The sequence below is a fragment of the Sordaria macrospora genome, chromosome 5 (assembly GCF_033870435.1).
Source record: "Sordaria macrospora chromosome 5, complete sequence".
NCBI classification, from domain to species: Eukaryota; Fungi; Ascomycota; class Sordariomycetes; order Sordariales; family Sordariaceae; genus Sordaria; species Sordaria macrospora.
In genome coordinates this window covers 707,979-733,508 of record NC_089375.1, presented here as the reverse complement: position 1 = coordinate 733,508, position 25,530 = coordinate 707,979, and the positions used below count along the sequence as shown (strand labels likewise).

Genomic DNA, 25,530 nt, shown 5'->3' with positions numbered 1-25,530 from the left:
ACCTGCCCGCTGTGGAATTTTGAAGCTTCTGGAGCTTCTCAAACCTCCCACCTGTTGTTAGCAAAGGTTGCCAAAAACACACCTAAACACTAACACTTTCAGCACTTCGTTTCGATAACATTCGTGCCGTCACTTTCTCCAAACCAAAACTTCCCAATCTCGACCACCAGCCCAGATTCTTTTGCTCGACAACACCGAATTACCACCGTCACCGATTACTACGCGACAGCTTCGATTACCACTCTCTTCGAACCGAACTACTACAAGACAACCACCCACCCAAAAGAACCCCGAACGAAGAGCAGCAGACATGGTGCAAATCAGCGAGGTCAAGGGCAACAGCCGCGACAACCGCACGGCCGCCCACACCCACATCAAGGGCCTCGGCCTCAACTCGCAGGGAATCGCAGAGAAGCAAGCCTCGGGCTTTGTCGGCCAGACCACGGCGCGTGAAGCATGCGGTGTAGTCGTCGACCTGATCAAGGCACACAAGATGGCCGGCAGGGGAGTCCTGCTAGCAGGCGGCCCGGGAACAGGCAAGACAGCTCTCGCGCTGGCCATCAGCCAGGAACTCGGTACCAAGATCCCCTTCTGCCCCATTACGGGCAGCGAAATCTACTCGACGGAAGTCAAGAAGACGGAGGTGCTGATGGAGAACTTCCGGCGCGCCATCGGCCTGAAGGTCCGCGAGACCAAGGAGGTGTACGAGGGCGAGGTGACGGAGCTGACGCCCGAGGAGGCCGAGAACCCGCTCGGCGGTTACGGCAAGACCATCACCACGCTCCTGATAGGGCTCAAGAGCGCCAAGGGTCAGAAGAAGCTGCGTCTTGATCCCTCCATCTACGAGGCCATCCAGAAGGAGAGAGTCACGGTCGGCGACGTCATCTACATCGAGGCCAACACGGGCGCCTGCAAGCGCGTCGGCCGCTCCGACGCCTACGCTACCGAGTTCGATCTCGAGGCCGAGGAGTACGTGCCTATTCCCAAGGGCGAGGTCCACAAAAAGAAGGAGATCGTGCAGGATGTGTCGCTGCATGACCTCGATGTCGCCAATGCGAGACCCCAGGGTGGCCAGGATATCATGTCCATGATGGGACAGCTTATGAAGCCCAAGATGACTGAGATCACGGACAAGCTCCGCTCGGAGATCAACAAGGTGGTCAGCAAGTACATTGACCAGGGTGTTGCTGAGCTGGTTCCTGGTGTGCTGTTTATTGACGAGGTATGTTTGCTCCCCGAGGCGGTGGAGGTGGAGGCTGAAACAATCACTTTCGGTTCGGTGGGCTAACAAAGAACTGCTTGCTACTATTTGACAGGCCCAAATGCTAGACGTCGAATGCTTCACCTACCTGAACAAAGCACTGGAGTCGCCCATCTCGCCCATTGTTGTTTTGGCCTCGAACCGGGGCATGACAGGCATCCGCGGCGCAGAGGATCTGGTTGCCGCCCACGGTATCCCGCCCGATTTCTTGAGCAGGCTGCTCATCATCCCCACCACCGCGTACGACCCGGAGGAGATCAAGAGGATCGTCAAGATCCGGTCGACGACCGAGGGCGTCAAGATCACCGAGGCTGCTATTGACAAGATTGCCGAGCACGGTGTGAGGATTAGTCTGAGATACTGCCTCCAGTTGTTGACTCCTGCAAGGTACGTTTTCTGGGTTTGTTTGTCTGGGGTGAAACACAACATATAACTGACCATGATTGATAAATAGCATTCTGGCAAAGGTCAATGGTCGCAACGAGATCGACGTCCAGGATGTCGCCGAGTGCGAGGACTTGTTCCTTGACGCCCGTCGCAGCGCTGCCCTACTAAGCAGTGAGAAGGGCCAGCACTTTATTTGTTAAGTATCTTCTCCTCAAACAACTGTTTTTCTACGGTCCGTATGAAGGTTACTCGTCATATCTCAACTGATTAGTAAACATACAGGGAGCCAGGGGTGATTGTTCTAAACAGGTCGGCTGGGTTCATAAAAGAGATTTCTGCGTTTACAGGACTATTGGAGTTGGCGCGTTTTTGTATCTGTTTTTTCCTTCATGTTTCATGATAAAAGTCCTAATGTCATCAAGGAAGATCGGGGCGAATGGGGCCTTTTCGTTTGCGGGTTTCATTTCTAACGGGCATCTCCGTCACATACCCAGACTTTGCAAATACTGGTCAGGAAGTGGAGGGTGGGAAGATAGGAAATCATCCAAACCAAACCCTCCTTCATCTCTTCTGTTTCCTCTTCACTCATTCTCGTCCTCAATTTCCATCATCTGCATCTATACGGTTCAGCTCGGCAGTATTTATGGATGAATGGTTATGGGAAATGTCGCTTGCGCCCACAGTCCACAATCGACAAGGGAGGAAGAAGAACAAGAAGAATGAGGCACAGTACACCACACCTCCCAACAACAATGCAATTTGAACGAGGCAAGCAAGGGAATGCGCGAAGTGGGAATGCTAGACCAAATTCGGCGGACATGGTCTTTGTCTTTGTCGCTCAGCTTGCTTTCGACATTCCAGTCGCCGAGCGCGGCTGGCCCGCATTCCCTTGATGAATGGGTTTGATGGCTTGGTCCCAGGCAACGCAACGGCCGAGCGACCGACCAGAACAGCTGGCATTGTTTAGGGAAAGCATTTCATAAGCGTACGCCTGAGAATGGCGGATGTTTGGGCTGCCCTGGATTTCGCTGGATATGACTGGCCTATTGTACGAATTTCTAGGTCTACCGCTCAATTGTCTGCCTCTGTCTGTCGTCTGCTGCGAAATAGGCACTGGGTCTGGTGTATGTGTGCCTCTTTTCCCTGCCCATACTCTTCGACAAGTTGCACTTCCACTTCCACTTGTTATTTTTCACTCCTGTCATTTGTCCTAAACCACTCAATTATCCAAGGGGGCCCTGAGAACCAGAACTGTCCGCGAACGGAATCCCTTTTCTGCAGTGCAGCGCGGTGTGTGGTGTGGTTGCAAACGCTGGACAAAGAATCTCATATGTCACCCTCTTGGTCGCTCGGTACATTCCCGAGACATTTCGCATTTGCCCACACACTTCAACCAACAACCAGAAATTTGCCATTTACGGTGTCCCTGGTTGTTTCGCCCATCCCGTTTAGTTTCCATCACAATTGCTTGAGATTTCAATCCCCTTCGCCTATCTCCGCACTCCGACTTTCCGCCTTTGTGCCATCCCCTCCGAACTCGCCTCCGGTACCGATGGGCCCCTCCCATCTCCCACTTCCACTCCCAGACACACTCACTCCCAAATGTTGACCGTCTGGTATTCAACATACCTTGATACAATGTGATTTTCCAGTTTTGTATACTTCTGTTGATGAGCAGGAGGGGTGTGGCCATGGACCTATCTGCATAGCAAGGGATCATTGTTTTCAAGCCGGAACCCGGCGATACGGCGATGGCGGAGGGGAGGGGGGGTCGTGGTTTGTTGGCCATACTATATCGCAACAAAGGAAGTGTTGACGGACTGGAACAATCCAAACAAGTGGAAGACAAGACAAGGCCATGATTCATCTATGCTCTCCCCCCTGCTCTACCCTTCTTCCCTTCTTCTCTTTCCCCCATCCGTGCCCCCCGTCTTGTTCCGGATTCGCAAATTCAATACGGACCAACAATAAGGATGAGAGCAACAAGTGCGATTCTTCACACATACCACACACATACCACAGGACCACGTTCTTGGTCCCTTGTCTCTCCCTTCCCCTTCCCCATTGTTATCCTGTCTTCCCCCCTTTCCCCTCTCTCGTCGTTGTTGCATTCACACTTTGCCATTATTCTTTCCATCCAGTTGTTCTCGTTCTGTGAAGCTTCCTTCGTTTTGTCCTACACCTTTACTCATTCGCCATTATTCCTCTCCCGTCCGTCGTCTCGGGAAGACATCCTGAGGACCAACGTCCAGAGCGGGACAGAGACTGGGTTCCTCCCTGTTGTCTTGTGAGAGGAAAGAGAGCTTCATCCAACAGGTTCAGCGGATTCGGATGCGTTCTGCTGGTCCGTTCCCGGTTTGAACGGCATCCAGCCATCCATCATCGTGGCCCACACTTCAACATATGCTACCTATTCAACCTGCCAGTTGTCGTCGATACGGGCACCATACTTACTCACTTTCTGTTCTCCTCCTCCGGCCGGTTCGTCGTTTGTGAGCAACGAACGGGTTGGATTGTACAGCACAGACTTGCAGGACACAGGACACAGGACTCAACGGGTTGTGTGTGTTCTCTATCTCCATCTCCATCTTGCCTTGTTCGCAACACCCGTCTCCTCGCCCGCCTACCGCCTACCGTCTACCGCCTACCGACAGGCCGTCTCTGTTGGTTCCTGACGTCGTTCGAGCCGTCGGTTCGTTGGAGGAAGTCGTTCTTGTTGGGGAGGACTCCACACTTGGGACGGATACTCGCCCTCTTTTGTGTTTTTACTCACATTTTGAGAACAGAGAAGTGACAACCATACAACCAGCCCAGAGAAACAAGTGGCTAAGTGAGACGGAAGAAAAACAAGAGACGGATATTAGAAGGGGGATTGTGACTAGACCAAGTGACCGAAACATTTTTTGTCCAGAAAAAGGAGGCCAACAGCAGACAAAAAGAAAGGAAACGAAACGAAACGAAACGAGTGATAACTGGACTGGACTGGACTCACTCCCCCCGCAACACCGGGCAGGCAGCTAGCTGGAAGAGTAAAGAAAAATGACAGACGTCGTCGGTCTTGGACTCGTCACTTCTTCTACTACTACTCGCAATCATACGTCTTACACGTCCCAGACATATCAAGCCCAGAACCAGACCCAAACCCCGAGCAAGTGGCAGCAAAAGGCCCAGAACCAACACTTGTTTAGAAGCAGAAACATTCGTCGGTCTTCATCATCACTTTTGTCTACTTCCTCAACCTCTCCTTCGACAACTAAGACCGCGACGCCTAATACCACTACCGCAGCTACCACAAAAAGACGAATCACTCGTGCTGCAGCTGCCACTGCTAAGGCAGCTGAGGAGAGAGAGAAGAACAAAGAAAAGGGGAGCAACAAGGCAGGCAAGATGTCGACAATAACCACCACCGGCACCGGCTTCGCTGCTGCGAGTTCGTCTACCTCTTCAAGTAGTCGGCACTCTTCGAACTCCACTACTCCCACCTCCCCGCTGCAGCATCACCAACCTCATTCCAATTCACATTACTCACACCAACACACTCCACATCAGCAGCAACAGCAACATCAGCAACAACAGGGCCAGCAACAGCAACACCAGTACAGCATCCGTTCCCATCCAACATCCCATCCATCCCACCCATCCCATCCCGCATCCCATCAGAGCTCCCATCAGGCTTCATACACCGACTCCTTGCTAGCAGTCCAACACCCTTCTTCATCCTCTTCTTCTTCCGCCGATGCCTCCGGATCTCACCAACAACCCCAACTACAACAACCACAAGACAGCACAAGGTTAAGAGGCCCTTTAACTCGCAAACGAGCAGCGAGTCTTGTATCAGGGAAACTGGGCGATAGGACAAAGCGGTTGAGTATAGATCTCAACGCAGCCCGCTCTGGTACTAGTACTCGCTCGCATACTGCTTCCCACACCACCTCCGGACTAGCACGGGAAACCGACAGTGCCGCTGTTGCGAAAGAAACCCGTGGAAGTGGCAGTGGCATTGATGGTCCTAGCCTCAAAGATTCCAGGGTAGGGGCAGACCTGGATACCCACTTCGTGTCTTCCTTGGTGTCGGGTGGAGGAGGAAGTGTGGGCAGTATTGGAGGTGGAAGTGTTGTGGCTGGTAGTGCTGGTGGTGGGCAGCATACTGGAGGGCATTCTGGAGGAGGGCCGCCGCAGAGGGATCTAATCTGTTTGTGTACGCCTGCGCCGAAGGTTCCTAGGCCCAGGAATGGTGAGTCCTATTCCTCTTCATCTCTTCTCTTGTACTTTCTTCCTTGCTCCCTTTCGTTCCGCACCAGGGTGATGGTGATGGTTTCTTGGGAATTTGTGAATGGATTTGCTTTGATTTTGTGGTTTTTTTTAGAAGTGAAGTGGAAAGTGGAAAGTGGGAAGTGGGAAGTGGATTCTGGTTGGAGTTCGTTGGTTCCCTCTTGCCCTTCATTGTTTGGGCTTTTCTCTTCTTCTTCTACCTGTGATGCCGTTAGTACACTTGTTGGTTCATCTCCCCCCTGTTTACTATTCTTTCTGCGAAGGTTATCAAAGAGACGGCCGCATCTCAAGTCGGACGGAACTGTACAAATGTCCCCTCACCTCTTCTGTCTCCCCTTATCCTTCCTTACTCCATCTCCCCTTCCCTCGTTTTTCCTTCCTAACTCTTTCTCTCCATCACCACCTCTCTACCAACTTTACTAACGCACCCCCCCCCCTTTCATAGCATTCATCCTCTACAGACAACACCACCAAGCCCGCGTCGTGTCCGAAAACCCCGGTCTCACCAACCCTGAAATTTCCAAGATCATCGGTGAGAAGTGGCGCGCCGAATCGGACCTACACAAGGAAGAGTGGAAGCAGCTTGCCGAAGAAGAAAAGCTGCATCATCAGCGGAAATATCCAGAGTACAAGTACCAGCCTAGACGGGGGAACAAACATAGTGCCGCCTCTAGTGTTGTTGGTGTAGGGGGGTTGGGGAGTAATAGGACTAGTCCTACTACGCCTGGTGGTCCTGGGAGTATTGGAGCAGGTGGACTAGGGGGGATAGGGGGAAGTAGTGCGGGAGGGATAGGGACAGAACATCCGGGTAGGTGCCCGAATTGTGGCGGGAGGTATATCGCTACGCCTAGGACGCCTTCGACGCCTTTTGCTGCGGCTGCGAGTGCGAGTGCGAAAGGTTCGATGCACGGTGGTGAGGGAAGGAGTGCTGGTGGTGGTGGGGAGTCGGCATTCAGCGCGGGGATGGATACCCCAAGGACGATGGAACACCATGCTTCAGCGTCGTCTCGCAGCCAGCAACATTATGGCCAGCAACACGGCGGGTACAAAGATCACCGAGCGTCTGTTTCTTCTCAGGGTGGTTACCAAGCGTATCCCAACAGAGATTACCATCACAGCCAGACGTACCATTACCCGACACCTTCGCATCATCAGCAATACCCATCTCATCCGCTGTATGATATGCCGCAGGAGTACGACGTTCCTACACCCACTGGCACCAGCTCAAAGCGAAGACGGTACGATTCGACCTCGATGCCGTATCGTCCTGAGCGTGAATATGCTCTTCAGTCGCCTAATACTCCTTACGGGGGCAGTCAGAGACATCCGAGTGTAGGTGGTCAGTATGCCGTCCGCCCACCCTCTCATTATCATCAACAAAACCCAATGCCTCCGACGCCACTAGGTCATGGGCACAGTCACGGCCATGGACAAGTCTCGTTGCATCATTACCCGCCTCCACCGCCTCCTACTTCCTTGGGAGCAATTGGCGGCGGCGGCTCAGGAAGTGTCCCACCCACGCCGGGCTTCGCTCCCGCTCCAGCCGGACCACCGACTTCCACTGCTGCACTTTCCGGTCCTGCCTCACTAGCACTTTCGGGATGCGGTAGGGGTCCTCTCTCAAATACCATGGCTCCACCTCCTCGGCCTCCTACACTTTCTGTGCCTGGCTCTTCGAGCGGTAGCTACCACCATGGTCAACAACATCCAGCGTCGTCTGGTTCTTGCTCCGGCCTCAGCCCGGTACGGATGAGAGGTGATGATTCTGTTTTCGACCCATCTCTTCGCTTGCCTCCGTTACAGACGCACTTGGCTCATTTATCACCCCATTCTCCTGAATCTGGGTCTTCGTCTTCCGGGGCTGGTGCTGGTGCTGGTCTGATTTCGGCAGGTGGAGGTGGCATAGGACTGGGGATAACTTACCCCGGTGGTGATCATCGTGATCCTAGATCTGCTTCTTCGGGCGGCTCGCATCCTTATCCAAGGCTGACAGGATCAGGAACAGCGGGAAACACGCCCACTGCTGCTTCTTTCCCTGCAAGTTATCACCAAGGAGCCCACCCTCACCCTCATCACACGCAACAAGCACCCACCTCCACTCATCCCTCGTGGGCGACACTGTATCCTGGACAAAGAGAACAGCAACAGGCTCCGCGGAGTGACCCATCTCAGGCCATCATGTCAAGGGACAATAGGGAACGTGGCAGTACCACAACCCTCCCACACCACCCACCCCAAACCTCCGACTCCAACACCAAAAGGCAACTCGCCCTCATAGAAGCCCAACAGCGCCAGCAATCAGTAGAAGCGATGGTTATGAGCATCTACTACGTTCGCAAGGCGTCTGTGCTTCGACGGATTGGGCGGGAACTGCCTGCTTACGGTGCCGTAGCTGACAATGTGGACAACTTGTCTGAGACCGGGGATGATTCAGCACAGGAGCAGGCGCAGATAATGACGACGAGAGGACCGATTATTGCCGTTGAAGGACCGAATAAGGAGTTGTTGCGGGCTGTTAGCAAAGCGGTGCAGAAGGCGTTGTTGCAGTTGGGAGATTGTGAGGTCCGAGCGTGGGTTGGAGAGGGGGATGTTTGGGATCGGGAGGGTGAGAAAGAGGATAGCGAGAAAGTCAAAGCAAAGAAGGGTGGTGACGATATGGAAATGGACGATACCGTCATCGTACGCGGTTCGTCGTCGCCTAAATCCAATGATGGAAATGACCGCTCCTCCTCTCCTCTTCCTCTTCCCCTTCCCTCCACAAACAAAAATCCCTTCTCCCGCTACCTCGACCTCATGCTCTCCTGGCACCAGAAAGCCTCGGAGCTGACGAATTTTGTTACTACTCCTTTTTTCTCACCCTCATCTTCCTCTTCCCGCTCTTCAACGCCTCTACCCGCCTCCCAGCAACCCTCCAGACAGTCCTCCAGACACCCCTCTCATTCGCCTTCAATCCCTGGCCAAAAACTCCCCAAACTCCCCATCGCCCTTCTCCCCCTCGGCTACTCTCTCACTTACTCCGACCGCTTCGCCTGCACCATCCCCATTGCCGATGCTTACGCGCCCGTGGATCACTGGCAATGGATGGCGACCCTTTGGCGAGGGATCGTGGGACCGGATCTGACGGTGTATGTGAAGCCGGTAACGGAGGAGGAGATGATGATGGAAGGGTGGCCGCCGGTTGGAGTGGAAGTGAAGGGGGAGAGATTGATTGTTGTTAGGGTTGTTGTTCCGTCTGGACATGGGGGACAGATAACGGCAGTAGAAGAGTTGAGTGGTGAGACGGAGAAACTGTTGGCGTTTGAGGTTGGGGAGTGGGTTAGGGCTGGACCGTTTGGAGTGCGGGGACGAGGAGGGGTGGCGAGAGGGGAGAGGGAGACGACGCAAGTTGGGTATGAGTATGAGAGGAGTCATGGGTATGGTAGTGAAGGATGGTGATGAGCCTCGGAGAGGGAGAAAAATGAAATAGTAAGTGAAGAGGTTTAGGTAGCTAGAGGTTTGGGTGATGAGGCTGCGTAAGTCAGTTGCGATGTTGGATAGAAAGACGGGCCCGGAACACTTCTGGTTAGAAATCACCTTTAAACTGGGAAGTCAAGTGAATAAAATAGAAAAAGGTCAGTCTCCTGGAACTTTCAACTTCTCCGTCACTTTTATTCCACATCTTTTGTCGTCGAGTGTCTTGCGAGTGTCCTGCGTGTGGCAGAGGGCGAATTGCTTTGCAGCCGGCACTGTGCATAGAGCGCTGTTAGTGATGGCAGGCTTCTATGGGCCTAACAAGTTGAGCTCATTTTGTCGGCCAAATGTGTTAGTGATCCCTGCGCCATATAACAGGTCGCACTCCAACAATGTTAGTTCGCCTAGGCCTCTGCCACTAACCTCGCGACCCCTCACTTCCAGCAAACACGACGATGAGATCGAAAGGGTTCGTGACCAACGAGACTGTCGTTGGTTGTTGTGTGTACCTTTGACAATAAAGGAAGGCACCGGCCCAACCCAAACCCCCGCGAACTTATAAACTGACCAGCACCTCCCAATGGAGACATTCGCGCCCATCTCATCAATCATGACGCCCTCACCCTCAACCCTCACTCCGGGCCTCGGCTGGGCAAAAATGGCCCTCTCCCAAGACGCAAGACCCAAAAAGAACCTGATTGTCGACACTGACCTGTTCAGCGACGTCGAGTACGTATACCAGTCCCTTTTACCCTTTCCAACTCCGTGCTAACAAATGTTAGTGACGCCGGTGCCCTCCTCTTGGCATCCACCTCCCACCAGATCAATCTCCTCGGCGTCATGGTGAACAAACCCTCCACCTACTCCGTCCTCGCCGCCTCCGCCATCGTGTCTTACTACACCCAGAAATCTCAAAACAAGGCCGTCCCCATCGGCGTGTTCCGCCATCCCACCAGCGACGGCACCGTGATACCCCTTCCGAACTCCACATTTCTCGACGTGGTGTACTGGCACCTAGGAGAGTTTGCTTCCAAAATTGCCTACCAGTTTGGCTCACCTTCTTCGCCCGACTATGTCAAAGGGGACGGACCAAGCATACCGTGGGGCCATGCGGAGGATGCTTGGTCGGCTGTGGAGCTTTATCGAAAGCTGCTCAGTGAAGCGGATGATGAGAGCATAACTATTGCCAGTATCGGATTCTTGGATAATCTGTCACTTCTCCTCGACTCCGAACCTGACCTATTCTCCCCATTGACCGGACGCCAGTTGATCTCGCAGAAGGTGGCCGAGCTGGTTGTCATGGGCGGTCGTTACCCTGCGGGAAAAGGTTGGAACTTCTTTGGTTCCGACCCCGAAATACCTCATCGCAACGGCGGAAACGGGCTAGGACTGGGGTCGAAGGGCACGGCAAATGTAATCAATAACTGGCCTACGCCACAAAGAGATGGGTGGAAAGGGAGGGTGGTGTACGTCGGTGATGAAGTTGGCGGGAACGTCTTGACAGGCGCGGAGTTGGTGAAGGAAGGGCCCAAGGGAGACCCGGTTCGTCGAGCTTACAAATATTATGCCCATGGAGAGGCTAGACCAAGTTGGGATCCGGTGGCGGTGTTGTATGCCATTGGAGGATTGGGGGGCCTGTTCAGGTATGATGAAGAGTACGGGTATGGAAGGAACAGGGTGAATGAGAGGGACGGGTCGAATAAGTGGGTTTGGGATGAGGAGACCAAGAATCAGTTTGTGCTGGCGCTGGAGAAGACCGAAGAGACGGTGGCCAGGGAGATTGATCGGTTGTTTTTGAAGGGAGCGAAGAGCGCGGCCGTGGAAAAGGTTGCCCCAATGAGCGGCGAGGAAGCAGGCCCGAAGATTTGAGCCAACTTGAAGCACATGAGACACCCACTTGATCGAAGCCGAGGCTTCTCTGAAGGCAGTTCCTCCTTTCCTCCTATCCCTTCCAGTTGGACATCGCCAAGCTCATCTGCCTTTGCAACCCACAGCTTCTGATTAATCCATGCACTTGCACATTCTCAGGCCAGGAAAGCGCGAGTGGCTGTTTAGTTGCGATCATGCAGTGATAACACCCGACGATCTTCTCGAACTCAGTCATGGGAGGCCCGTCTGACCCAGAGCTCATCACTTCATGACCAAATTTGAGTGCCGATTACGCCTGCCTGAGCTATCGTGGTAAGTCGGGCGTTCCTGCCTTTGATACCTTGCTGTGAGAACTTGCAAGTTCGACCTCGGGATGCCGATCGATCAGCTCCAACTCCGTTCGAACGGAAGGATCTCAGCATGACTCCACCAGGCAGTTGCAGACTCAGAATGGGGCGGCGCACCAAGTGATATTGGTGGACATTGGAGTAAAGTGCATTCCAGCCGTGTTGTGCTCCGTCTGGTTTCTCTTCCCTGCTCCTATGTATTCTCCATCATACCCAAGTATTTCCTGTGACTTGTTCTGCGGTTCAGTCGTCTTTGCCTTCATCCCTCCATCGCCTATTGCCTTCACCTTGATGGTTTCCCCTTTCTTGTATTGTCTTGGACATCTTACGCCCATCATCATCATCATCATCATCCACACGGTAGGTTTCCAACCGTTTCCGGAATTCACCGACTTGGTTCAGGTATGATTTCCCTAACCTTGCAATTCCTAGAAATGACCACCCCAACCGAGTTCCACTCCTTTAACCAGCTCCCCTATCAGCTGAGAGACAAGATCTGGAAGCTCGTCCTCCGGCCGCTTGATCGCGCGGGAGCCCACTTCTTCAACGTCGAGGAACGAGAAAAGCAAGAAGACATAGGCAGCTTCCAACAACACGATATCTCCATCACGTCTCTACGCATGGCGTCCCCATATTGGCTTCACACCTGTGTTGGCGACACGCCCAAGCGGAACCGGTCAATTTACATGGTCGACAGCGGACTCTGGACAGCCTGCAAGGAATCACGCGAGCTCATGAAGAAGACGTTCAGACCGGAGATTTCCAACCACTCCACCACGGGCTTCTGCATTTCGTCCAGTTTGTCAGATCCCTTGTCATCTGGCTCTCCATCCTTTAGTTCGGAAAATGCCATCACCGTTCAGAGGCGTTATTTCACCGTTTGCCAGAATCAGGATCTTTTCATCTATTGGAAACTGAACTGGTCATCGCCTGCTTGGTGGGACAGAGTCCTCAATGACGGGGACCCACGCGATTTCTTGAAAAAGTTGGGCCATTATCAAAAACACTTGGCCATCGAGTAGGATCCGGCCTTGCGAAGTACAGGGCCATACAACATAACATCGGCTCTCGGCAGGGCCACGGTGGATCGGGGCCCCGTCGAAGGCAGAATCTGGTTCATCGAATACAGTCTCAGGCCGAAGCCTAACATGGTGATTGTTCCGCGTCAACATGTGTTTCACGACAATATTGGTGGGCGCTATGTTGAGGTATGCACTTTCCACAACAAGTACGACGAAAACAGACCCGGGAGATCGACAGATATGGTGTTTGATAACATTTCATCGTATACTCTCAACCCTGCCGGTGAATTTCCCCAATTATACACATTTATTTGGAACGATGTAACGACGAGAATATCGCGTGATTAGTTTTCACAGGGGCGGTACATGGGATCGTTGCTTGATGACGACCGCAGGGAGTACGCAATGTTGGGGGTTCTTGCCTATCTGCCACCCGGGTCACAAGATTACAATTACGACCCGATTCGCGACGCGAGAAAACTAAAAATACGCCACTACGGAAAACCTATGATACAACGTGATTGGATCAAGCACTTGCGGACAGATTAACGCATCGTGAATATCGTCAAAGATTGCTGGACAGGAGTACAGCGAGACTCACGAAGAGAACAAGAACAGAGGGGGTGAAAGGAAGAAACAAGCGGAACTGGTAAAACACTGAAAAAATTGGCATTCATCATGTGAGACTAAGCGTCTGTTCAGTTTTTATGTATCACAGTTTATCCAGCAGTCCAATAGGTCAAGTTGCAATATACTACAAGCGCATGCAAACAAATCTTCTCTCTCTCTCTCACAAACACACACACACACACAAACACACAGACACACAAACATATACCATAAAAGGGTGCGTCAATGAGGAGAAACAAGAAAACGCGGCGAAGACCCCCACGGCCCATACAATGAACAATGAACAATGAACACTGACTGCAGCTAAAATCGGGACTGAAACATTATCCGGCCCCCTTCGATCGGTCGGTACCAAAGCGCCAACCCAGTGAGGGAAAGGGAAAATCAAATGTGACGCTTTTAGTATGTGTGTAAGAGTAATGTAAGAATGAGAGTGTTCAACCTTCAACCTTAATTTTAGTAATCAGAAGGGGCTCGCGAGCTTCGCGAGCCTCATGAGAAAAGACGCGGGCAGACAGCTAGTCAGCTGGGTAGCTAGATAGCTATTATGCACTAGAAGTAAGGTATGAACGGCCAAAGGCCATGCATGTATCATACATACTTTTGAGGTAAATGAACGAGCTGAACGGAGTTGCCCTGGCTGACAGTCAAGGTCCAAGTCTACAAGTCTACAAGCCACCAAGAGACGGACGGATAAGAATGGAATGGAAGCGCGAGGGCCAAGGGATGTTAAGGGTAAGGGTAAGGAGGCGGAGACGGAGACGTAGACGGTGACGAGAGAAGGTGAGCTAGGTGAGCTACCTTAGGTGGGCTATGTAGTGATTGACTGTGGTGAGGACGGGAGGAGTCCTACTCTTAAGTATCTCTAGGTAACTGGTACTGAGGTTGTGATGATGGTAGGTAGATGTGATGTGATGTGCACTAGCTTGATTGCACTGGACTGGACTGGACTGGACTGCGTGGTGTTTTAGGAGGGTAAGTGAGTATCAAGAAAAAAGAAAGAAGAGGAAAAAAGGAGGAAAAAATCCCAGGAGGAAATAGCAGGTGGGAAAAGCAGGAGAAAAGAAGCGGGAGAAAGGAGGCGGGAACGGAACAGATGTCATGATGTGTCACGGTGTGAAAGCGCATCTGTATGTGATCTTGAGTCCGAATTCTTAGAGCGACGCCGAGTGTTTTGAGGTGTTCGATGTGTCTACACGTAAGCGCCGTCTCACTATCATGCCATACCACAACACCGGCTGGTCTCTGATGCTACAGGGGAATGATGGAGAGGGATAACGTATACATAGATATTCACATAATTGTGTTTTGGGGCTCCAAGGTTCAGATACCTATTGCGGCTCGTTCTACCTCATCCCACTCCACCACTCCTCGGCATCACGAATACCATCTCTGTGCATTCCCTACTCACCCCGAGTTCTTTCTCTTAATATATGTAATATCCCCCACTTTTCACCCTCTCACCCCATCTACCTTTCTCCCCTTGGGAGTTCCCCGTCCAGTACCACCAACCGCACTCACCCTCGCCCTCTTAGGGCTCTTCGGGTTTCCTCCCTTCTGACTCTCCACCTGACCCGCCTGACTCTGACTCCCGGTACTTTGATGAGGTAAGCCCTACTTAACCTCATCCACCTTTGTCCTTGGCGGCTCATCAAGCCGTGTATACGCCTCCTGGATAGCTCTTACTTCAATCCCATCCATCTCCAGCGCCGCCAGGTAATCTCTCAGCTGGATATTCTTCCCTTGGTCTGCATTCTCTCTCCACATGCCAAGACGATTCTTCTGATTTTCCGAGGTAAGTTGCTGCGGTTTGTTATCCGCCGCTCCTCCTCCCCCTGCGCCACCCTTGCCAGCTGGCGTGGAAAGACCATCACCACCTAGAGATGTGCGGGGAGTGCTAGCACCTGATCCGCCACCTCCACCACCGCCGCCGGCGCCGGCGTTCATCCATGAGTAGGACTTGCCCTTCTTGCGACCGAAGCCGCCCATGATGGCGTTGAGGGTTTGGTTGGCTGAGGCGGTGGAGGAGGCTTCGGCTAGCTTGGCGGCTGCCGCGCCGCGCTTGAGTTCCTTCTTTGAGAGCAGCTTGCCGTCCATGTCGGCGGCTGTGGGAGTACCCGGAGCCACGGAGCCGGCACGAGAGCCGGTACCGCCAGCTGCTATGTCTGGGTTTTGACGCTTTTGGCGCTTGCGGAGACGGGCTTCTTCGAGGTTGCGGTCGGCGCGGGCAGTTTCGCGCAGGGCGGTGGTGAGGATATTTTTGTTAATGTTGGGGTCGCTGAGTTTGGCAGCGTCGTAGGAGCCTGGGATTACGTTAGTATGGGCTGATTGAAGAAAAAGGGAGAGAATACGTACGCTTCAGGGGATTGGGCTGAGGACCGACGCCAGCGGCGGCTTCCATGCCTTCTTGAATGGCTTCATTAAGCCCCGTCTTCAAAGGCACGGCCACATCAGCCCATTCCGCCGGAACCTCTCCACGAGATGTCGTCTGGCGGTTGATCGCAACGGTATGCGCAGACTCAATGATCTGCCGAATCCTGTGCTTTGTAGCAATCGACAATAAGGCTATTTGATCACTCAGATATGAATCATGCGGGATCCAGGTGTTGTAGACAGCAACAAGAGCACCACCTTCGCCCGTCTTTGTGCTCACCGTGACTTTGGGCTGCGTTGACGAAGGGTCGTTGGCTGGTTTGCTCTTGTTGACCGCACTGCCGCCCTTGAGCTCGCTGTTGAGCTCCAAGCCGTACTCCTTGGCAATCTTTTGCGCCTTCCAGTGTAGTGCGGGCACCTCTAAGAAAGGCGTTTTCATCTCATTTGCCCTTGTCAGAGCCAACCGATGTGCCGCTTCATCCCAAGCTTTCTTTGCCAACTCCTTCTCAAACTCCTCCTGGCTCTTGCCGTCGAGAGGCTGCGACGTCTGGTTGGCCCACCCAGCACCGTAGAAAGAAGCCTTAGTTCCTGGTGGGTTCGCGGGCAGGCCGGTCCTGGCGTCCTGAGAGAAAGATCCCGCATAGTAGTCGGCCAATGCCTGCTCCTCAGCACGCAAATCGACACCGGTACCAGCCAAAGAGTCGGTAACATCATATTCAGTTTCCTTCACCGGTCGCTCAACAGGCTTCTGAGGGGGGCCCATGGCACCGCCGGCGGGAGTTGTCGGAGCTGGTGGTGGTGGGCCAATAGGTGCCATGGTAGCCGTCGTATACTGCTGGTTCTGCGTATTCTGAGCGGCCTGGACCCCCATGGCATGGGCTTGCTGAGGAGTTGTGGGCCCATGGGCGGACAAATTAGGCGGAGCTAATGATGGCGTTGCCAAGCCAGGTGTTACTGGGCCAGGCGTTGTTGAAGCCGGTTGGACTGGAGGCATAGATAGCCTACTCTCAGGCATCTGCAAGCCCGCGCCATGTTGAACAGTAGGACCTGGTCCAGGGGTTGTAGCCGGGGTTGGACCCGGGGAAGGCACAGCCAACGGTGTGGATGGCTGAGAAGCGCTTCCGTTTGTGAAAGACTGGTTGTATTGTTGCAGACCAGGCGACTGTGTCGTCGTGAACTTGGGGCTAGCAGCTGGCGGTGTCGGGGCCGCGTTCGACTGAGGAGTAGTGGCGTAGTTCTGAGGCACGTAAGGTGAACCCGGCTGGGAAGCAGGACCAGTGACGGGCTGTGTACGTTGCTGAGACGGCGGCATCGAGAATTGGGCTTGAGTGGTGGGTGCCGGGGAGGGCGTGTGTTGAGGACGAGCAAACTGCTGTTGTTGGTGAGCTTGCGGGCTCGGATGCCCCTGTTGGATCTGAGGCGGTTGCAACTGAGCTTGGGGATGCTGGAGTTGTGGATGATGTTGCTGTTGCTGTTGTTGCGGCTGTTGGATATGCTGTTGAGGATGCTGGGGGTGTTGAGGTTGTTGCGCGTGTTGCTGGTGTGTTTGAGCTTGAGGATGCCCTTGCTGATGAATCTGCTGCTGCACACGTTGCTGCTGCGGCGGCTGCTGCTGCTGCGGTTGTGGTTGGGTCTGCTGTGGGGCATGTTGTTGCTGTTGTTGTTGCACATGTTGTTGTTGTTGTTGTTGTTGTTGTTGTTGTTGTTGTTGTTGTTGTTGTTGTTGTTGTTGTTGTTGTTGCAACTGCTGAGGGACCTGACGAGGCTGAACATGTTGCTGAGGCTGGACGCGTTGCTGCTGCTGTTGCTGAGCCTGGGCTTGGGCTTGGGCTTGGGCTTGTTGTTGAGCGAGCATCTGGGCACGTTGTTGCTGTTGTTGCTGGAGCTGGAACTGTTGCAACTGCGGCGTGACCTGTGGTGGTTGCTGTTGTTGCAACGGAGGCTGCTGTTGTTGCAGCTGGGGCTGCTGTTGTTGCAACGGAGGCTGCTGTTGTTGCAACGGAGGCTGCTGTTGTTGCAACGGAGGCTGCTGTTGTTGCAGCTGGGGCTGCTGTTGTTGCAACTGAGGTTGTTGTTGTTGCAACTGAGGCATCTGAGGCTGTTGCGGTGGTTGAGCCATGGCGGAGGTGCCCTTTGGGTGGACAGAATGGCGCAGGCGCAAACAGGTCGACGTGTGCAAAGAAAGGGTCGATGGCGTGGGCCAAGGTCGTCGACGTCCGTGGAAAGCTGTCGAGCAGCTATTCCTTGTCCTCGAGCTCAGGGCAAGGCTGAGCTTCCAACCGATCAATTGCTCCTAGTGTCGCGTCCCAGTGTCCTCCTGCCTGTCACCGTAAACTCTTAGTGGAAGCAGGCGAACCTGCGCTGCCACTCTAGCTACGCCGTCTTTCTCCTCCCATGCGTCGGTCGATGTAGTGCTCGCTCGTGGTTTAATCGTCGCGGTCGGAAGTTGATTGTCGCTATTAATTCGCGCGGGGTGGAGGCGACCGTTGAAGGTGGGTGGTGAATCGTACTGTTGGGTGGGTGACTGGGGGAAAGTCGAGGTGTCTTTAACAATGACGAACAATAAAATCCAAAGAGGGACTCGCACACGCTCCAGAACCTCCAACGAACGGAATCGACCAGTTGCTGCCGCTGCCGGTTGCTTGTTGCTGGCAGCGGCACGAGCTCCACTGAAGGTCGCGTTTGGTCATTGGTGAGTGAATGGGCCAGTCACGTGTGAGCTTGGCCATTTTAAATGGGGCTTCTGGCCCTTGACGTTTTGCGGCTGCCGTGGGATTGAAGGCTTCCGGCAGGCAAATCAGCCGCCAACTTGAACCTCACTTCATTCAACAACCACTTCCACTTGCCATCTTCATCCAAATCACTGCACTTTCAACAACCATCAGCAACACCACATCAAAGCGCCATTCAAATTCACGCCGCGCATCCAGAGCACTTTGAATCCCGTCTAGCTTTTATCATCCACGCCGAATTTCTACTGACTTACAAAAGTCGCGTCCTGATCACATCAAACTCACCACGCGCCGCCATTCAAACAATCACGATAATCTGCTTGGGACATCGTAAGTATACAGGGCGACGGTCAGAAAGACAGAGTGCACGCGTGGAACAAACGAAGCAAAGGAGTGCTATCCACAACAAAGCTCGCAAACCATGGCCTCCAAGCGGAAGGCGTCGGCCATGGCGACCGAGCCAGAGGAGCCCGTCGACCCAGCCGATGAGCTCATGTTCCTCAATCTTGGAGGCGGCAACGAAGTTGGCCGATCATGTCACATCATTCAGTACAAGGGGAAAACTGTCATGGTGCGCAAAACCAACCAACCAACCACCCCTTCCAGTGAACACGGGCTGACCTATCCATCTGGGTTGTAGCTTGATGCTGGTCAACATCCAGCATATGATGGCCTAGCAGCCCTGCCATTCTTTGATGACTTTGATCTCAGCACAGTGGATGTTCTTTTAATCAGCCAGTAAGTCCCACCCCTTTCCCCCTTCTGCCATGACATACATCCATATGTATGTGCGTCTATCCACGAGAGACAGTGCCGCAGTGTTTGGCTTGGGACAAGATGGGTTGATGATCGAGCCGGGCTCTGGATATTCGACATCGCCAGTGAGAGCCATGTCACCTTGCTCTCTGATCTATGTGGTTCTTGTCCACTTTTGCGACATTGTACTGTCCGTCATATACATGTACTCAGGAAATCAAAATACAAAGAATCTGTCACCATCGCCCGCTCCTCTCCTCCTTTTCCCCTCCCATCTTGTCTGCCACTTGCGCTGCATGATCTCTGTGAAGCACTGTCCTTGTCCATAGTCGCCTACATCGTCCAGACCTCGCCCGAGACTGACCACTCACTTTCTAGTTTCCATATCGACCATGCCGCCTCATTACCATATGTCTTGGCCAAGACCAACTTCCGAGGCCGTGTCTTCATGACACATGCCACCAAGGCCATCTACAAATGGCTTATCCAAGACAGTGTCCGTGTCGGCAACACATCGTCAAACCCAACATCATCGCTCGTCTACACCGAGGAGGACCATCTCAAGACCTTTCCAATGATCGAGGCCATCGACTACAACACTACCCACACCATCTCCTCGATCCGCATCACACCATACCCAGCCGGCCACGTCCTTGGCGCCGCCATGTTCCTGATCGAAATCGCCGGTCTCAAGATCTTCTTCACCGGCGACTACTCCCGCGAAGAAGACAGACATCTTATCTCTGCCGAAGTACCCAAGGGCGTCAAGATCGACGTCCTCATTACCGAGTCCACCTACGGCATCGCCTCGCACATCCCGCGCGTAGAGCGTGAACAGGCTCTCATGAAGTCCATCACCGGCATTCTCAACCGCGGCGGCCGCGTCCTCATGCCCGTCTTCGCCCTCGGTCGCGCCCAGGAGCTCCTCCTCATCCTCGACGAATACTGGGGCAAGCACGCCGAATTCCAGAAATACCCCATCTACTACGCCTCCAACCTGGCCCGCAAGTGTATGCTGGTATACCAGACCTACGTCGGCTCCATGAACGATAACATCAAGCGTCTGTTCCGCGAGCGTCTAGCCGAGTCCGAGTCCTCCGGCGACGGCGCCGGCAAGGGCGGACCGTGGGACTTCAAATTCATCCGCTCGCTCAAGAGCATCGACCGCTTTGAGGATGTCGGCGGCTGCGTCATGCTCGCCTCCCCTGGTATGCTTCAAAACGGCGTCAGCCGCGAGCTGCTGGAGCGGTGGGCGCCGAGCGAGAAGAACGGCGTCATCATCACCGGTTACTCGGTCGAGGGGACCATGGCCAAGCATATCATGCAAGAGCCGGACACGATCCAGGCCGTCATGTCGCGCAACATTGCCGGCGCCCGTCGTGGCCCAGGTGGTGGTGGTGATGCCGAGAAGGTCATGATCCCGCGCCGCTGCACTGTCCAAGAATTCTCCTTCGCCGCTCACGTTGACGGTGTCGAAAACAGGGAGTTCATTGAGGAAGTCGCCGCCCCCGTCGTCATTCTTGTTCACGGCGAAGTGCATAACATGATGCGCCTGAAATCTAAGCTTCTTTCGCTCAACGCAAACAAGGAACACAAAGTCAAGGTGTTCAGTCCCAAGAACTGTGAGGAGCTGCGCATCCCTTTCAAGACAGACAAAGTCGCCAAAGTGGTGGGCAAGTTGGCGGCCATCCCACCGGCACTTAAAGAGGCGAAGAACAGCCATGATGGTCCGCTCCCTTCCTCCGAACCTCAACTCATCACCGGTGTTTTGGTCCAGAACGACTTCAAGATGTCCCTGATGGCTCCCGAGGATCTGAAAGAATACGCCGGTCTGACAACCACCACTATTGCCTGCAAGCAGCGTCTACGCTTGAGTGCCGCGGGCATCGATCTGATTAAGTGGGGTCTCGAAAGCACTTTCGGCGGTATTGAAGAACTTCCCAACGAAGTCAAGGCGAAGCGCGAGCTCGTTAACGTTAAGAGCGAAAACGGCGGCGATACCAAGATGGAGGAAGCTGATGAGGAGCTGCCTCACGGTGATGATGTAGTGGCTGCTTACCTCGTCATGGGCTGCATTACTGTTCGTTACCGTGCTAGCGGCGAGGTGGAGCTGGAGTGGGAGGGCAATATGCTTAATGATGGCATTGCTGACTCTGTGATGGCTGTGTTGCTGGGTATTGAGAGTAGTCCTGCTGCTGTGAAGCGTATGTCCCCTTTCCCCCTCCTCTTTTATTACTGTGCCCATATACTAACCAACACTTCTCTCACAGGCTCGGCCTCCAAAAACCCCCACTCCCACTCCCTCCCCCCCAAAAACCCTCACGCCCACCTCTCCCCCACCGACCGTCTCGACCGTCTCCTCATGTTCCTCGAAGCCCAATTCGGCGCCGACCACGTCTCCCCCATCGCCGATCCCAAGCTCCCAACACCATCCGAACAAGATCAAAATCAGAAGGCAATCACCGCATCTGCTAAATCGTCGCCCAAATCAGACGCAGACGCCTCAATGGATGTCTCGGAAGACGAAGCCGAAACCGAAACCGAGACCAAAGCCGAAAAAGAACTCAACGCGCGCAAGGAGAAGGAGTTGCAACGCCTGCATAAAATGGGTATTCCCGTGCCCGGAGTGCAGATCAAGTTGGATGAGAAGATGGAGGCGAAGGTGTGGTTGGAGAATTTGGAGGTGGAGAGCGCGAATAAGATCTTTAGGGAGAGGGTGAGGGCTGTGGTGGAGCGGGCGGTGGAGGTTGTTGCGCCTCTTTGGGGGTGAGTTTCTTTTGACAATGGGGTTTAGATTGATAGGGAGGGGGGGATGGGGATGAAGGGGAATGCGGAAGGGAATGAGGGCTAGAGGGAATGGGTGGGAAGGACAGGAAAGAAGAGGGAAAGGGAAAGAGATTAGCAAACAGAAGGGTGAGGTGGATTAGAATGTGGTTAAATGTAAGTGGTACTTTTACTTTACCTTCGGACAGACACGCCCAAAAAAAGGAGAAAAGGTGCTATGGAACACGAAACAGGAAGAAGAATAAATGAATGGATGGGATGTAGACAACCTTATTGCAACCTCTCTGTCTACAAGCACGATACGAGCAAGTTTTTTTACTCATAAAACACTTCCCCAAACATATGGGACCATAACATAAGAATGACCTTGCCCTTTTTTTTTCGCTTTCTGTGACAGTGTCTGATTAATGCAATTTCAATCTTCCCGCGTGAAATATTGGTTCTAGTAGGTAGGTGCCCGTCTCTCTTGTCTGTTAAATATGTATGTAAATTCCCAGGCTTGAGGATGGTGGGTTGTGTCAAAGGTTGTGTCAAAGGTTGTGGCAATGGTTGTGTCAAGGGTTGTGTCAAGGGTTGTGGCAAAGGTTGTGGCGTAGGTTGTGACAAAGTCATTGGGACTTAGGTGAGAGCGTAGATTCAGGTTAGGCGCACTTTTAGGAGTTCTTGTTCTTTTGAGGGGAGTTGGTGATGAGATTTCCTGGTCCTTGGATGTAGTTTGTTTCCGGGTGCACTTTGTTTCATTGGTTATGTGTGGTTGTTGCTCGTTGGGGTATTGAGGGTGTGGCGGGGAGATCTGTGTTTGTTGTTTCTTTTTTCTCTTTTTTTTCTTCTTTCTTTTTTTTGGCTGACGGGCATTGGCTTCACTCGGGCTTCATTTTCTTGAATGGTTGACACCGAACTTGTGGTCTTGGGGGAAGAGAAAGTAGAATGACTCTGATATACTGACGAAGGAGAATGTCCAGCCTCGACCTGGTAGACTGGTGTGATATGTTCGACAATCCTCTTCAGATGAGGGTAATTTGACGCCGCTCCGAACCATTCCATGATGACAATCTCAGCCCACCCGCAAATCCTACCCGACTGTACACTAGTTTTCCATCCCGGCTATGTTCCCTGAGAATAAGACCTGTAACACCACCATGCGCCTTCTTTGAGAGCACCATAGTCATCGTTGTGCTTAGGCTGTTTCTCTAGGTGTACAGCCGCCAGTTCGTCGAACCACTTTTCTGCTGGGTCTGGCGTCTTGCTGACCATCTTGAGAAAAAGGTCGCGAAACTGGAGGATGTGATATCTTATTTGGCATGGCTGGGAGCCCAGGACCAACTAGGTGCGATGTATTCTGTGGTGCGCCGTCCTATCCCATTATAAGATGGCTGCCAGAGTAATGCAAGTGGCAGATGGGAACTCCATATTCCTGGAATGTATTCATCATTGGGAAAGTGTTTTTGAAACGATTGTGCAATGCCGGATAGAGCGGGTAGCTTGTCGGTCTCGTTTGTCAAGGAGCGATCGGAATACTCCTCAGATAATTTGAGCCAACAGAACTTCATCCTGTAGTATATGGCAGAGTTTCCCGGCTGAGATTCCGCCCATTCGCGCTCCGCGTCACTGTCAAGGCGGTCCTTATAGCTCTAATAGTACGCCAAGGCGAATGAGAAGCTCCCTTGAGCTCGCAACACTGCCAGAGCAACTGGCGACAGCCGAAGTGAACGCTTCTAGTTGAAAGGTCTTTTTCCTGAAGCCCCCATGCACGGTATCGGAGCGGACTCAGATTCATGCAATGCTCTGTGTCGTATGAACTATTAACAAAGCCATCGTATTCTCGTTGCCAGCTTTCCGGCCCTCCATCAGAAAGGCGGACGTTGAACAACCCGTTATGGCCATCATTCACGGCGAGATCCATGATGAATTGGTCCTTCGCGTCATGCTTGCCAGACAATCTCAATCCCTCTGTGCTATCCGCGGAGCTGAGAGCTGCAAGCGTGCACCAAGAGTGCTTATGCACTTCCGACATCATTGACGCTTCGTTTGCCCAATCTTCTTCGTCATCTTGGATGATGCACAGAGAGTCAATCCACAGATATTGCTGTCCTAACTTTCTCGTTAAGATAATTGCGTCTTGAAATGTCCTAGGAAGATCAGAGAAGGCGATTATCTCCATCCTAAGAGCGCGGTTAGCGAGTGTTGTGGTAACTGGGCGTTTCTCTGGCGGTCCCCAGCAGTGACTCAAAGTGATGTAATGTGGGACTGATCCAACCCCTTGAAATTGGTGTGAGCAGACTAGTTTGATATCGTCTTCAAATCCGCGAAATCTTCTTTCATCGAACACCTCGAGATCCAGCAATCTTGTGGGTAGGAACTTCCTGGTGACGTTGTTGCAGCTTGTATGATTGAGTCGGCAGTCGTCAATCCAGTCTTGTATGAGCAAGATATTTGAGTTCTCGTCTGAGTTGGAAAGGGAACGAGGGTCTGAATGCAGAGAAATGAGTGTCAATAGGGCAACAATTCCGCTGAACGTGCACATCATAGCCCAAAGGCAGCGACTTACTCCATGAAGCTGGGATCGGAAGCATGTTAATGTACCCTAAATCAACTTCTCCGAATCTGTAAAACATGGTCTTACAGCCGTCTATGTGCGGGGTATTACGCATTACCAGTCTGCATGCTCCCAACTTGTCAACCGGTTGCCGAAATCTTCGAGCTCTGCAAAGGACTTGGCATAGGCCACAACCTCTTCGTGCTCTCTTTCGCATCTGCTTGAACGGCTGTAGCTCGACAGAAATCTCGTTGTTTCCCTCACTTTTCTGCGTCTAGAATCATGCCGGGATACTAGTACAAACACCGCAGAGTTTTGTTGCCATTTCGGAGTTCGAAGAAATGAAACTGGTCTCAGCGTTGAGGGTTCCCGACGATTCAACCGTAGGGGACGTCGGTCTGGGGGGCACATCCCCAAGAGAATCTCCGCTGAGAGAACCATTTTCACTGGCTGAGGTATTGTCCGGGGAAGTAGCTCTGGATGAGTCGTCCTGATGGGAAGCAGTGCTGGCAGAAATGCTCTGAAGGGGGTTTTCACCAGGAGGCCCGTCTTCAAGGGAAGCCTCCCTGGGTAAAGGTATTGGCAAAACGGCCACCATAATGTCTCCAAAACCAGGCAGTTGTTCTGGAGCAAAGAGCGCGGCCTTTTCGAATCATGGGCTAACTGAAGATTTCGTTGCGGTATGGGAAGATATCGAAACGGTTCAGTATCGAAACTCGGAGAAAGTCGCTTTGAGGGGTGAAGAACCGCGGCGGCAGTTGGTTATGGAACTTTTGGACTGCAATTTGTGGGCTGATGGAAGACGATATAAGAGAGTCATAAAATGAGAACTGAAGTTTTGGTCGTAGAAGTTTGAGAGGAGGGGAACTTGATGATGGAAGAATGCTTCATTGATGGGTGGCTTGGTTGAGAAAGAACGGACGGAAAATGTGTGCCAGTTCTCTCATGTTGGAAGTGGAAAGGTTACCATAGTCACCACCCTGCGTCCCGGCAAGTAGTGCTGTGGTTTCATTTGAGTGGTCCAGATCCCGAGGCAGTGGCGGTTAGCGATTCGCTCTGCCTAAGCATCAATTCCCACCCAAGCTGGTCCCCCCTTCCTGAGTTTTCTGGC

General features: G+C 52.9%; 6 protein-coding genes across 6 annotated transcripts; 5 read left to right on the top strand and 1 right to left on the bottom strand.

Moving 5' to 3' along the window:
• The first annotated feature begins 79 nt into the window (after positions 1-79).
• SMAC4_12785 (uncharacterized protein) lies at positions 80-2,849 on the top strand. The gene is made up of 3 exons (XM_024655880.2): positions 80-1,222; positions 1,317-1,648; positions 1,716-2,849. The coding sequence occupies exons 1-3, from the start codon at positions 311-313 to the stop codon at positions 1,846-1,848; spliced, it is 1,377 nt and encodes a 458-aa protein (XP_024511701.2). The 5' UTR covers positions 80-310; the 3' UTR covers positions 1,849-2,849.
• A 1,838-nt stretch (positions 2,850-4,687) lies between these two features.
• Positions 4,688-9,355, top strand: SMAC4_07212 (uncharacterized protein; the record flags this gene model as incomplete). Its single annotated transcript, XM_003344595.1, has 3 exons — positions 4,688-5,882; positions 6,366-7,259; positions 7,326-9,355. 3 exons carry the CDS (start codon positions 4,688-4,690, stop codon positions 9,353-9,355), a joined length of 4,119 nt encoding a protein of 1,372 aa, XP_003344643.1.
• A 326-nt stretch (positions 9,356-9,681) lies between these two features.
• Positions 9,682-11,411, top strand: SMAC4_12583 (uncharacterized protein). The gene is made up of 2 exons (XM_066091066.1): positions 9,682-10,099; positions 10,153-11,411. The coding sequence occupies exons 1-2, from the start codon at positions 9,951-9,953 to the stop codon at positions 11,237-11,239; spliced, it is 1,236 nt and encodes a 411-aa protein (XP_065947084.1). The 5' UTR covers positions 9,682-9,950; the 3' UTR covers positions 11,240-11,411.
• A 60-nt stretch (positions 11,412-11,471) lies between these two features.
• Positions 11,472-12,608, top strand: SMAC4_07213 (uncharacterized protein; the record flags this gene model as incomplete). Its single annotated transcript, XM_003344597.2, has 2 exons — positions 11,472-11,946; positions 12,019-12,608. Exon 2 carries the CDS (start codon positions 12,021-12,023, stop codon positions 12,606-12,608), a length of 588 nt encoding a protein of 195 aa, XP_003344645.1. The 5' UTR covers positions 11,472-11,946; positions 12,019-12,020.
• Positions 12,609-14,852: 2,244 nt separating this feature from the next.
• Positions 14,853-17,730, bottom strand: SMAC4_07214 (uncharacterized protein; the record flags this gene model as incomplete). Its single annotated transcript, XM_003344598.2, has 2 exons — positions 14,853-15,541; positions 15,594-17,730. The coding sequence occupies 2 exons, from the start codon at positions 17,728-17,730 to the stop codon at positions 14,853-14,855; spliced, it is 2,826 nt and encodes a 941-aa protein (XP_003344646.2).
• A 711-nt stretch (positions 17,731-18,441) lies between these two features.
• On the top strand, positions 18,442-21,904 carry SMAC4_07216 (uncharacterized protein). Its single transcript, XM_003344600.2, has 4 exons — positions 18,442-18,914; positions 18,984-19,081; positions 19,478-21,303; positions 21,370-21,904. The coding sequence occupies exons 1-4, from the start codon at positions 18,765-18,767 to the stop codon at positions 21,867-21,869; spliced, it is 2,574 nt and encodes an 857-aa protein (XP_003344648.1). The 5' UTR covers positions 18,442-18,764; the 3' UTR covers positions 21,870-21,904.
• Positions 21,905-25,530: the final 3,626 nt, after the last annotated feature.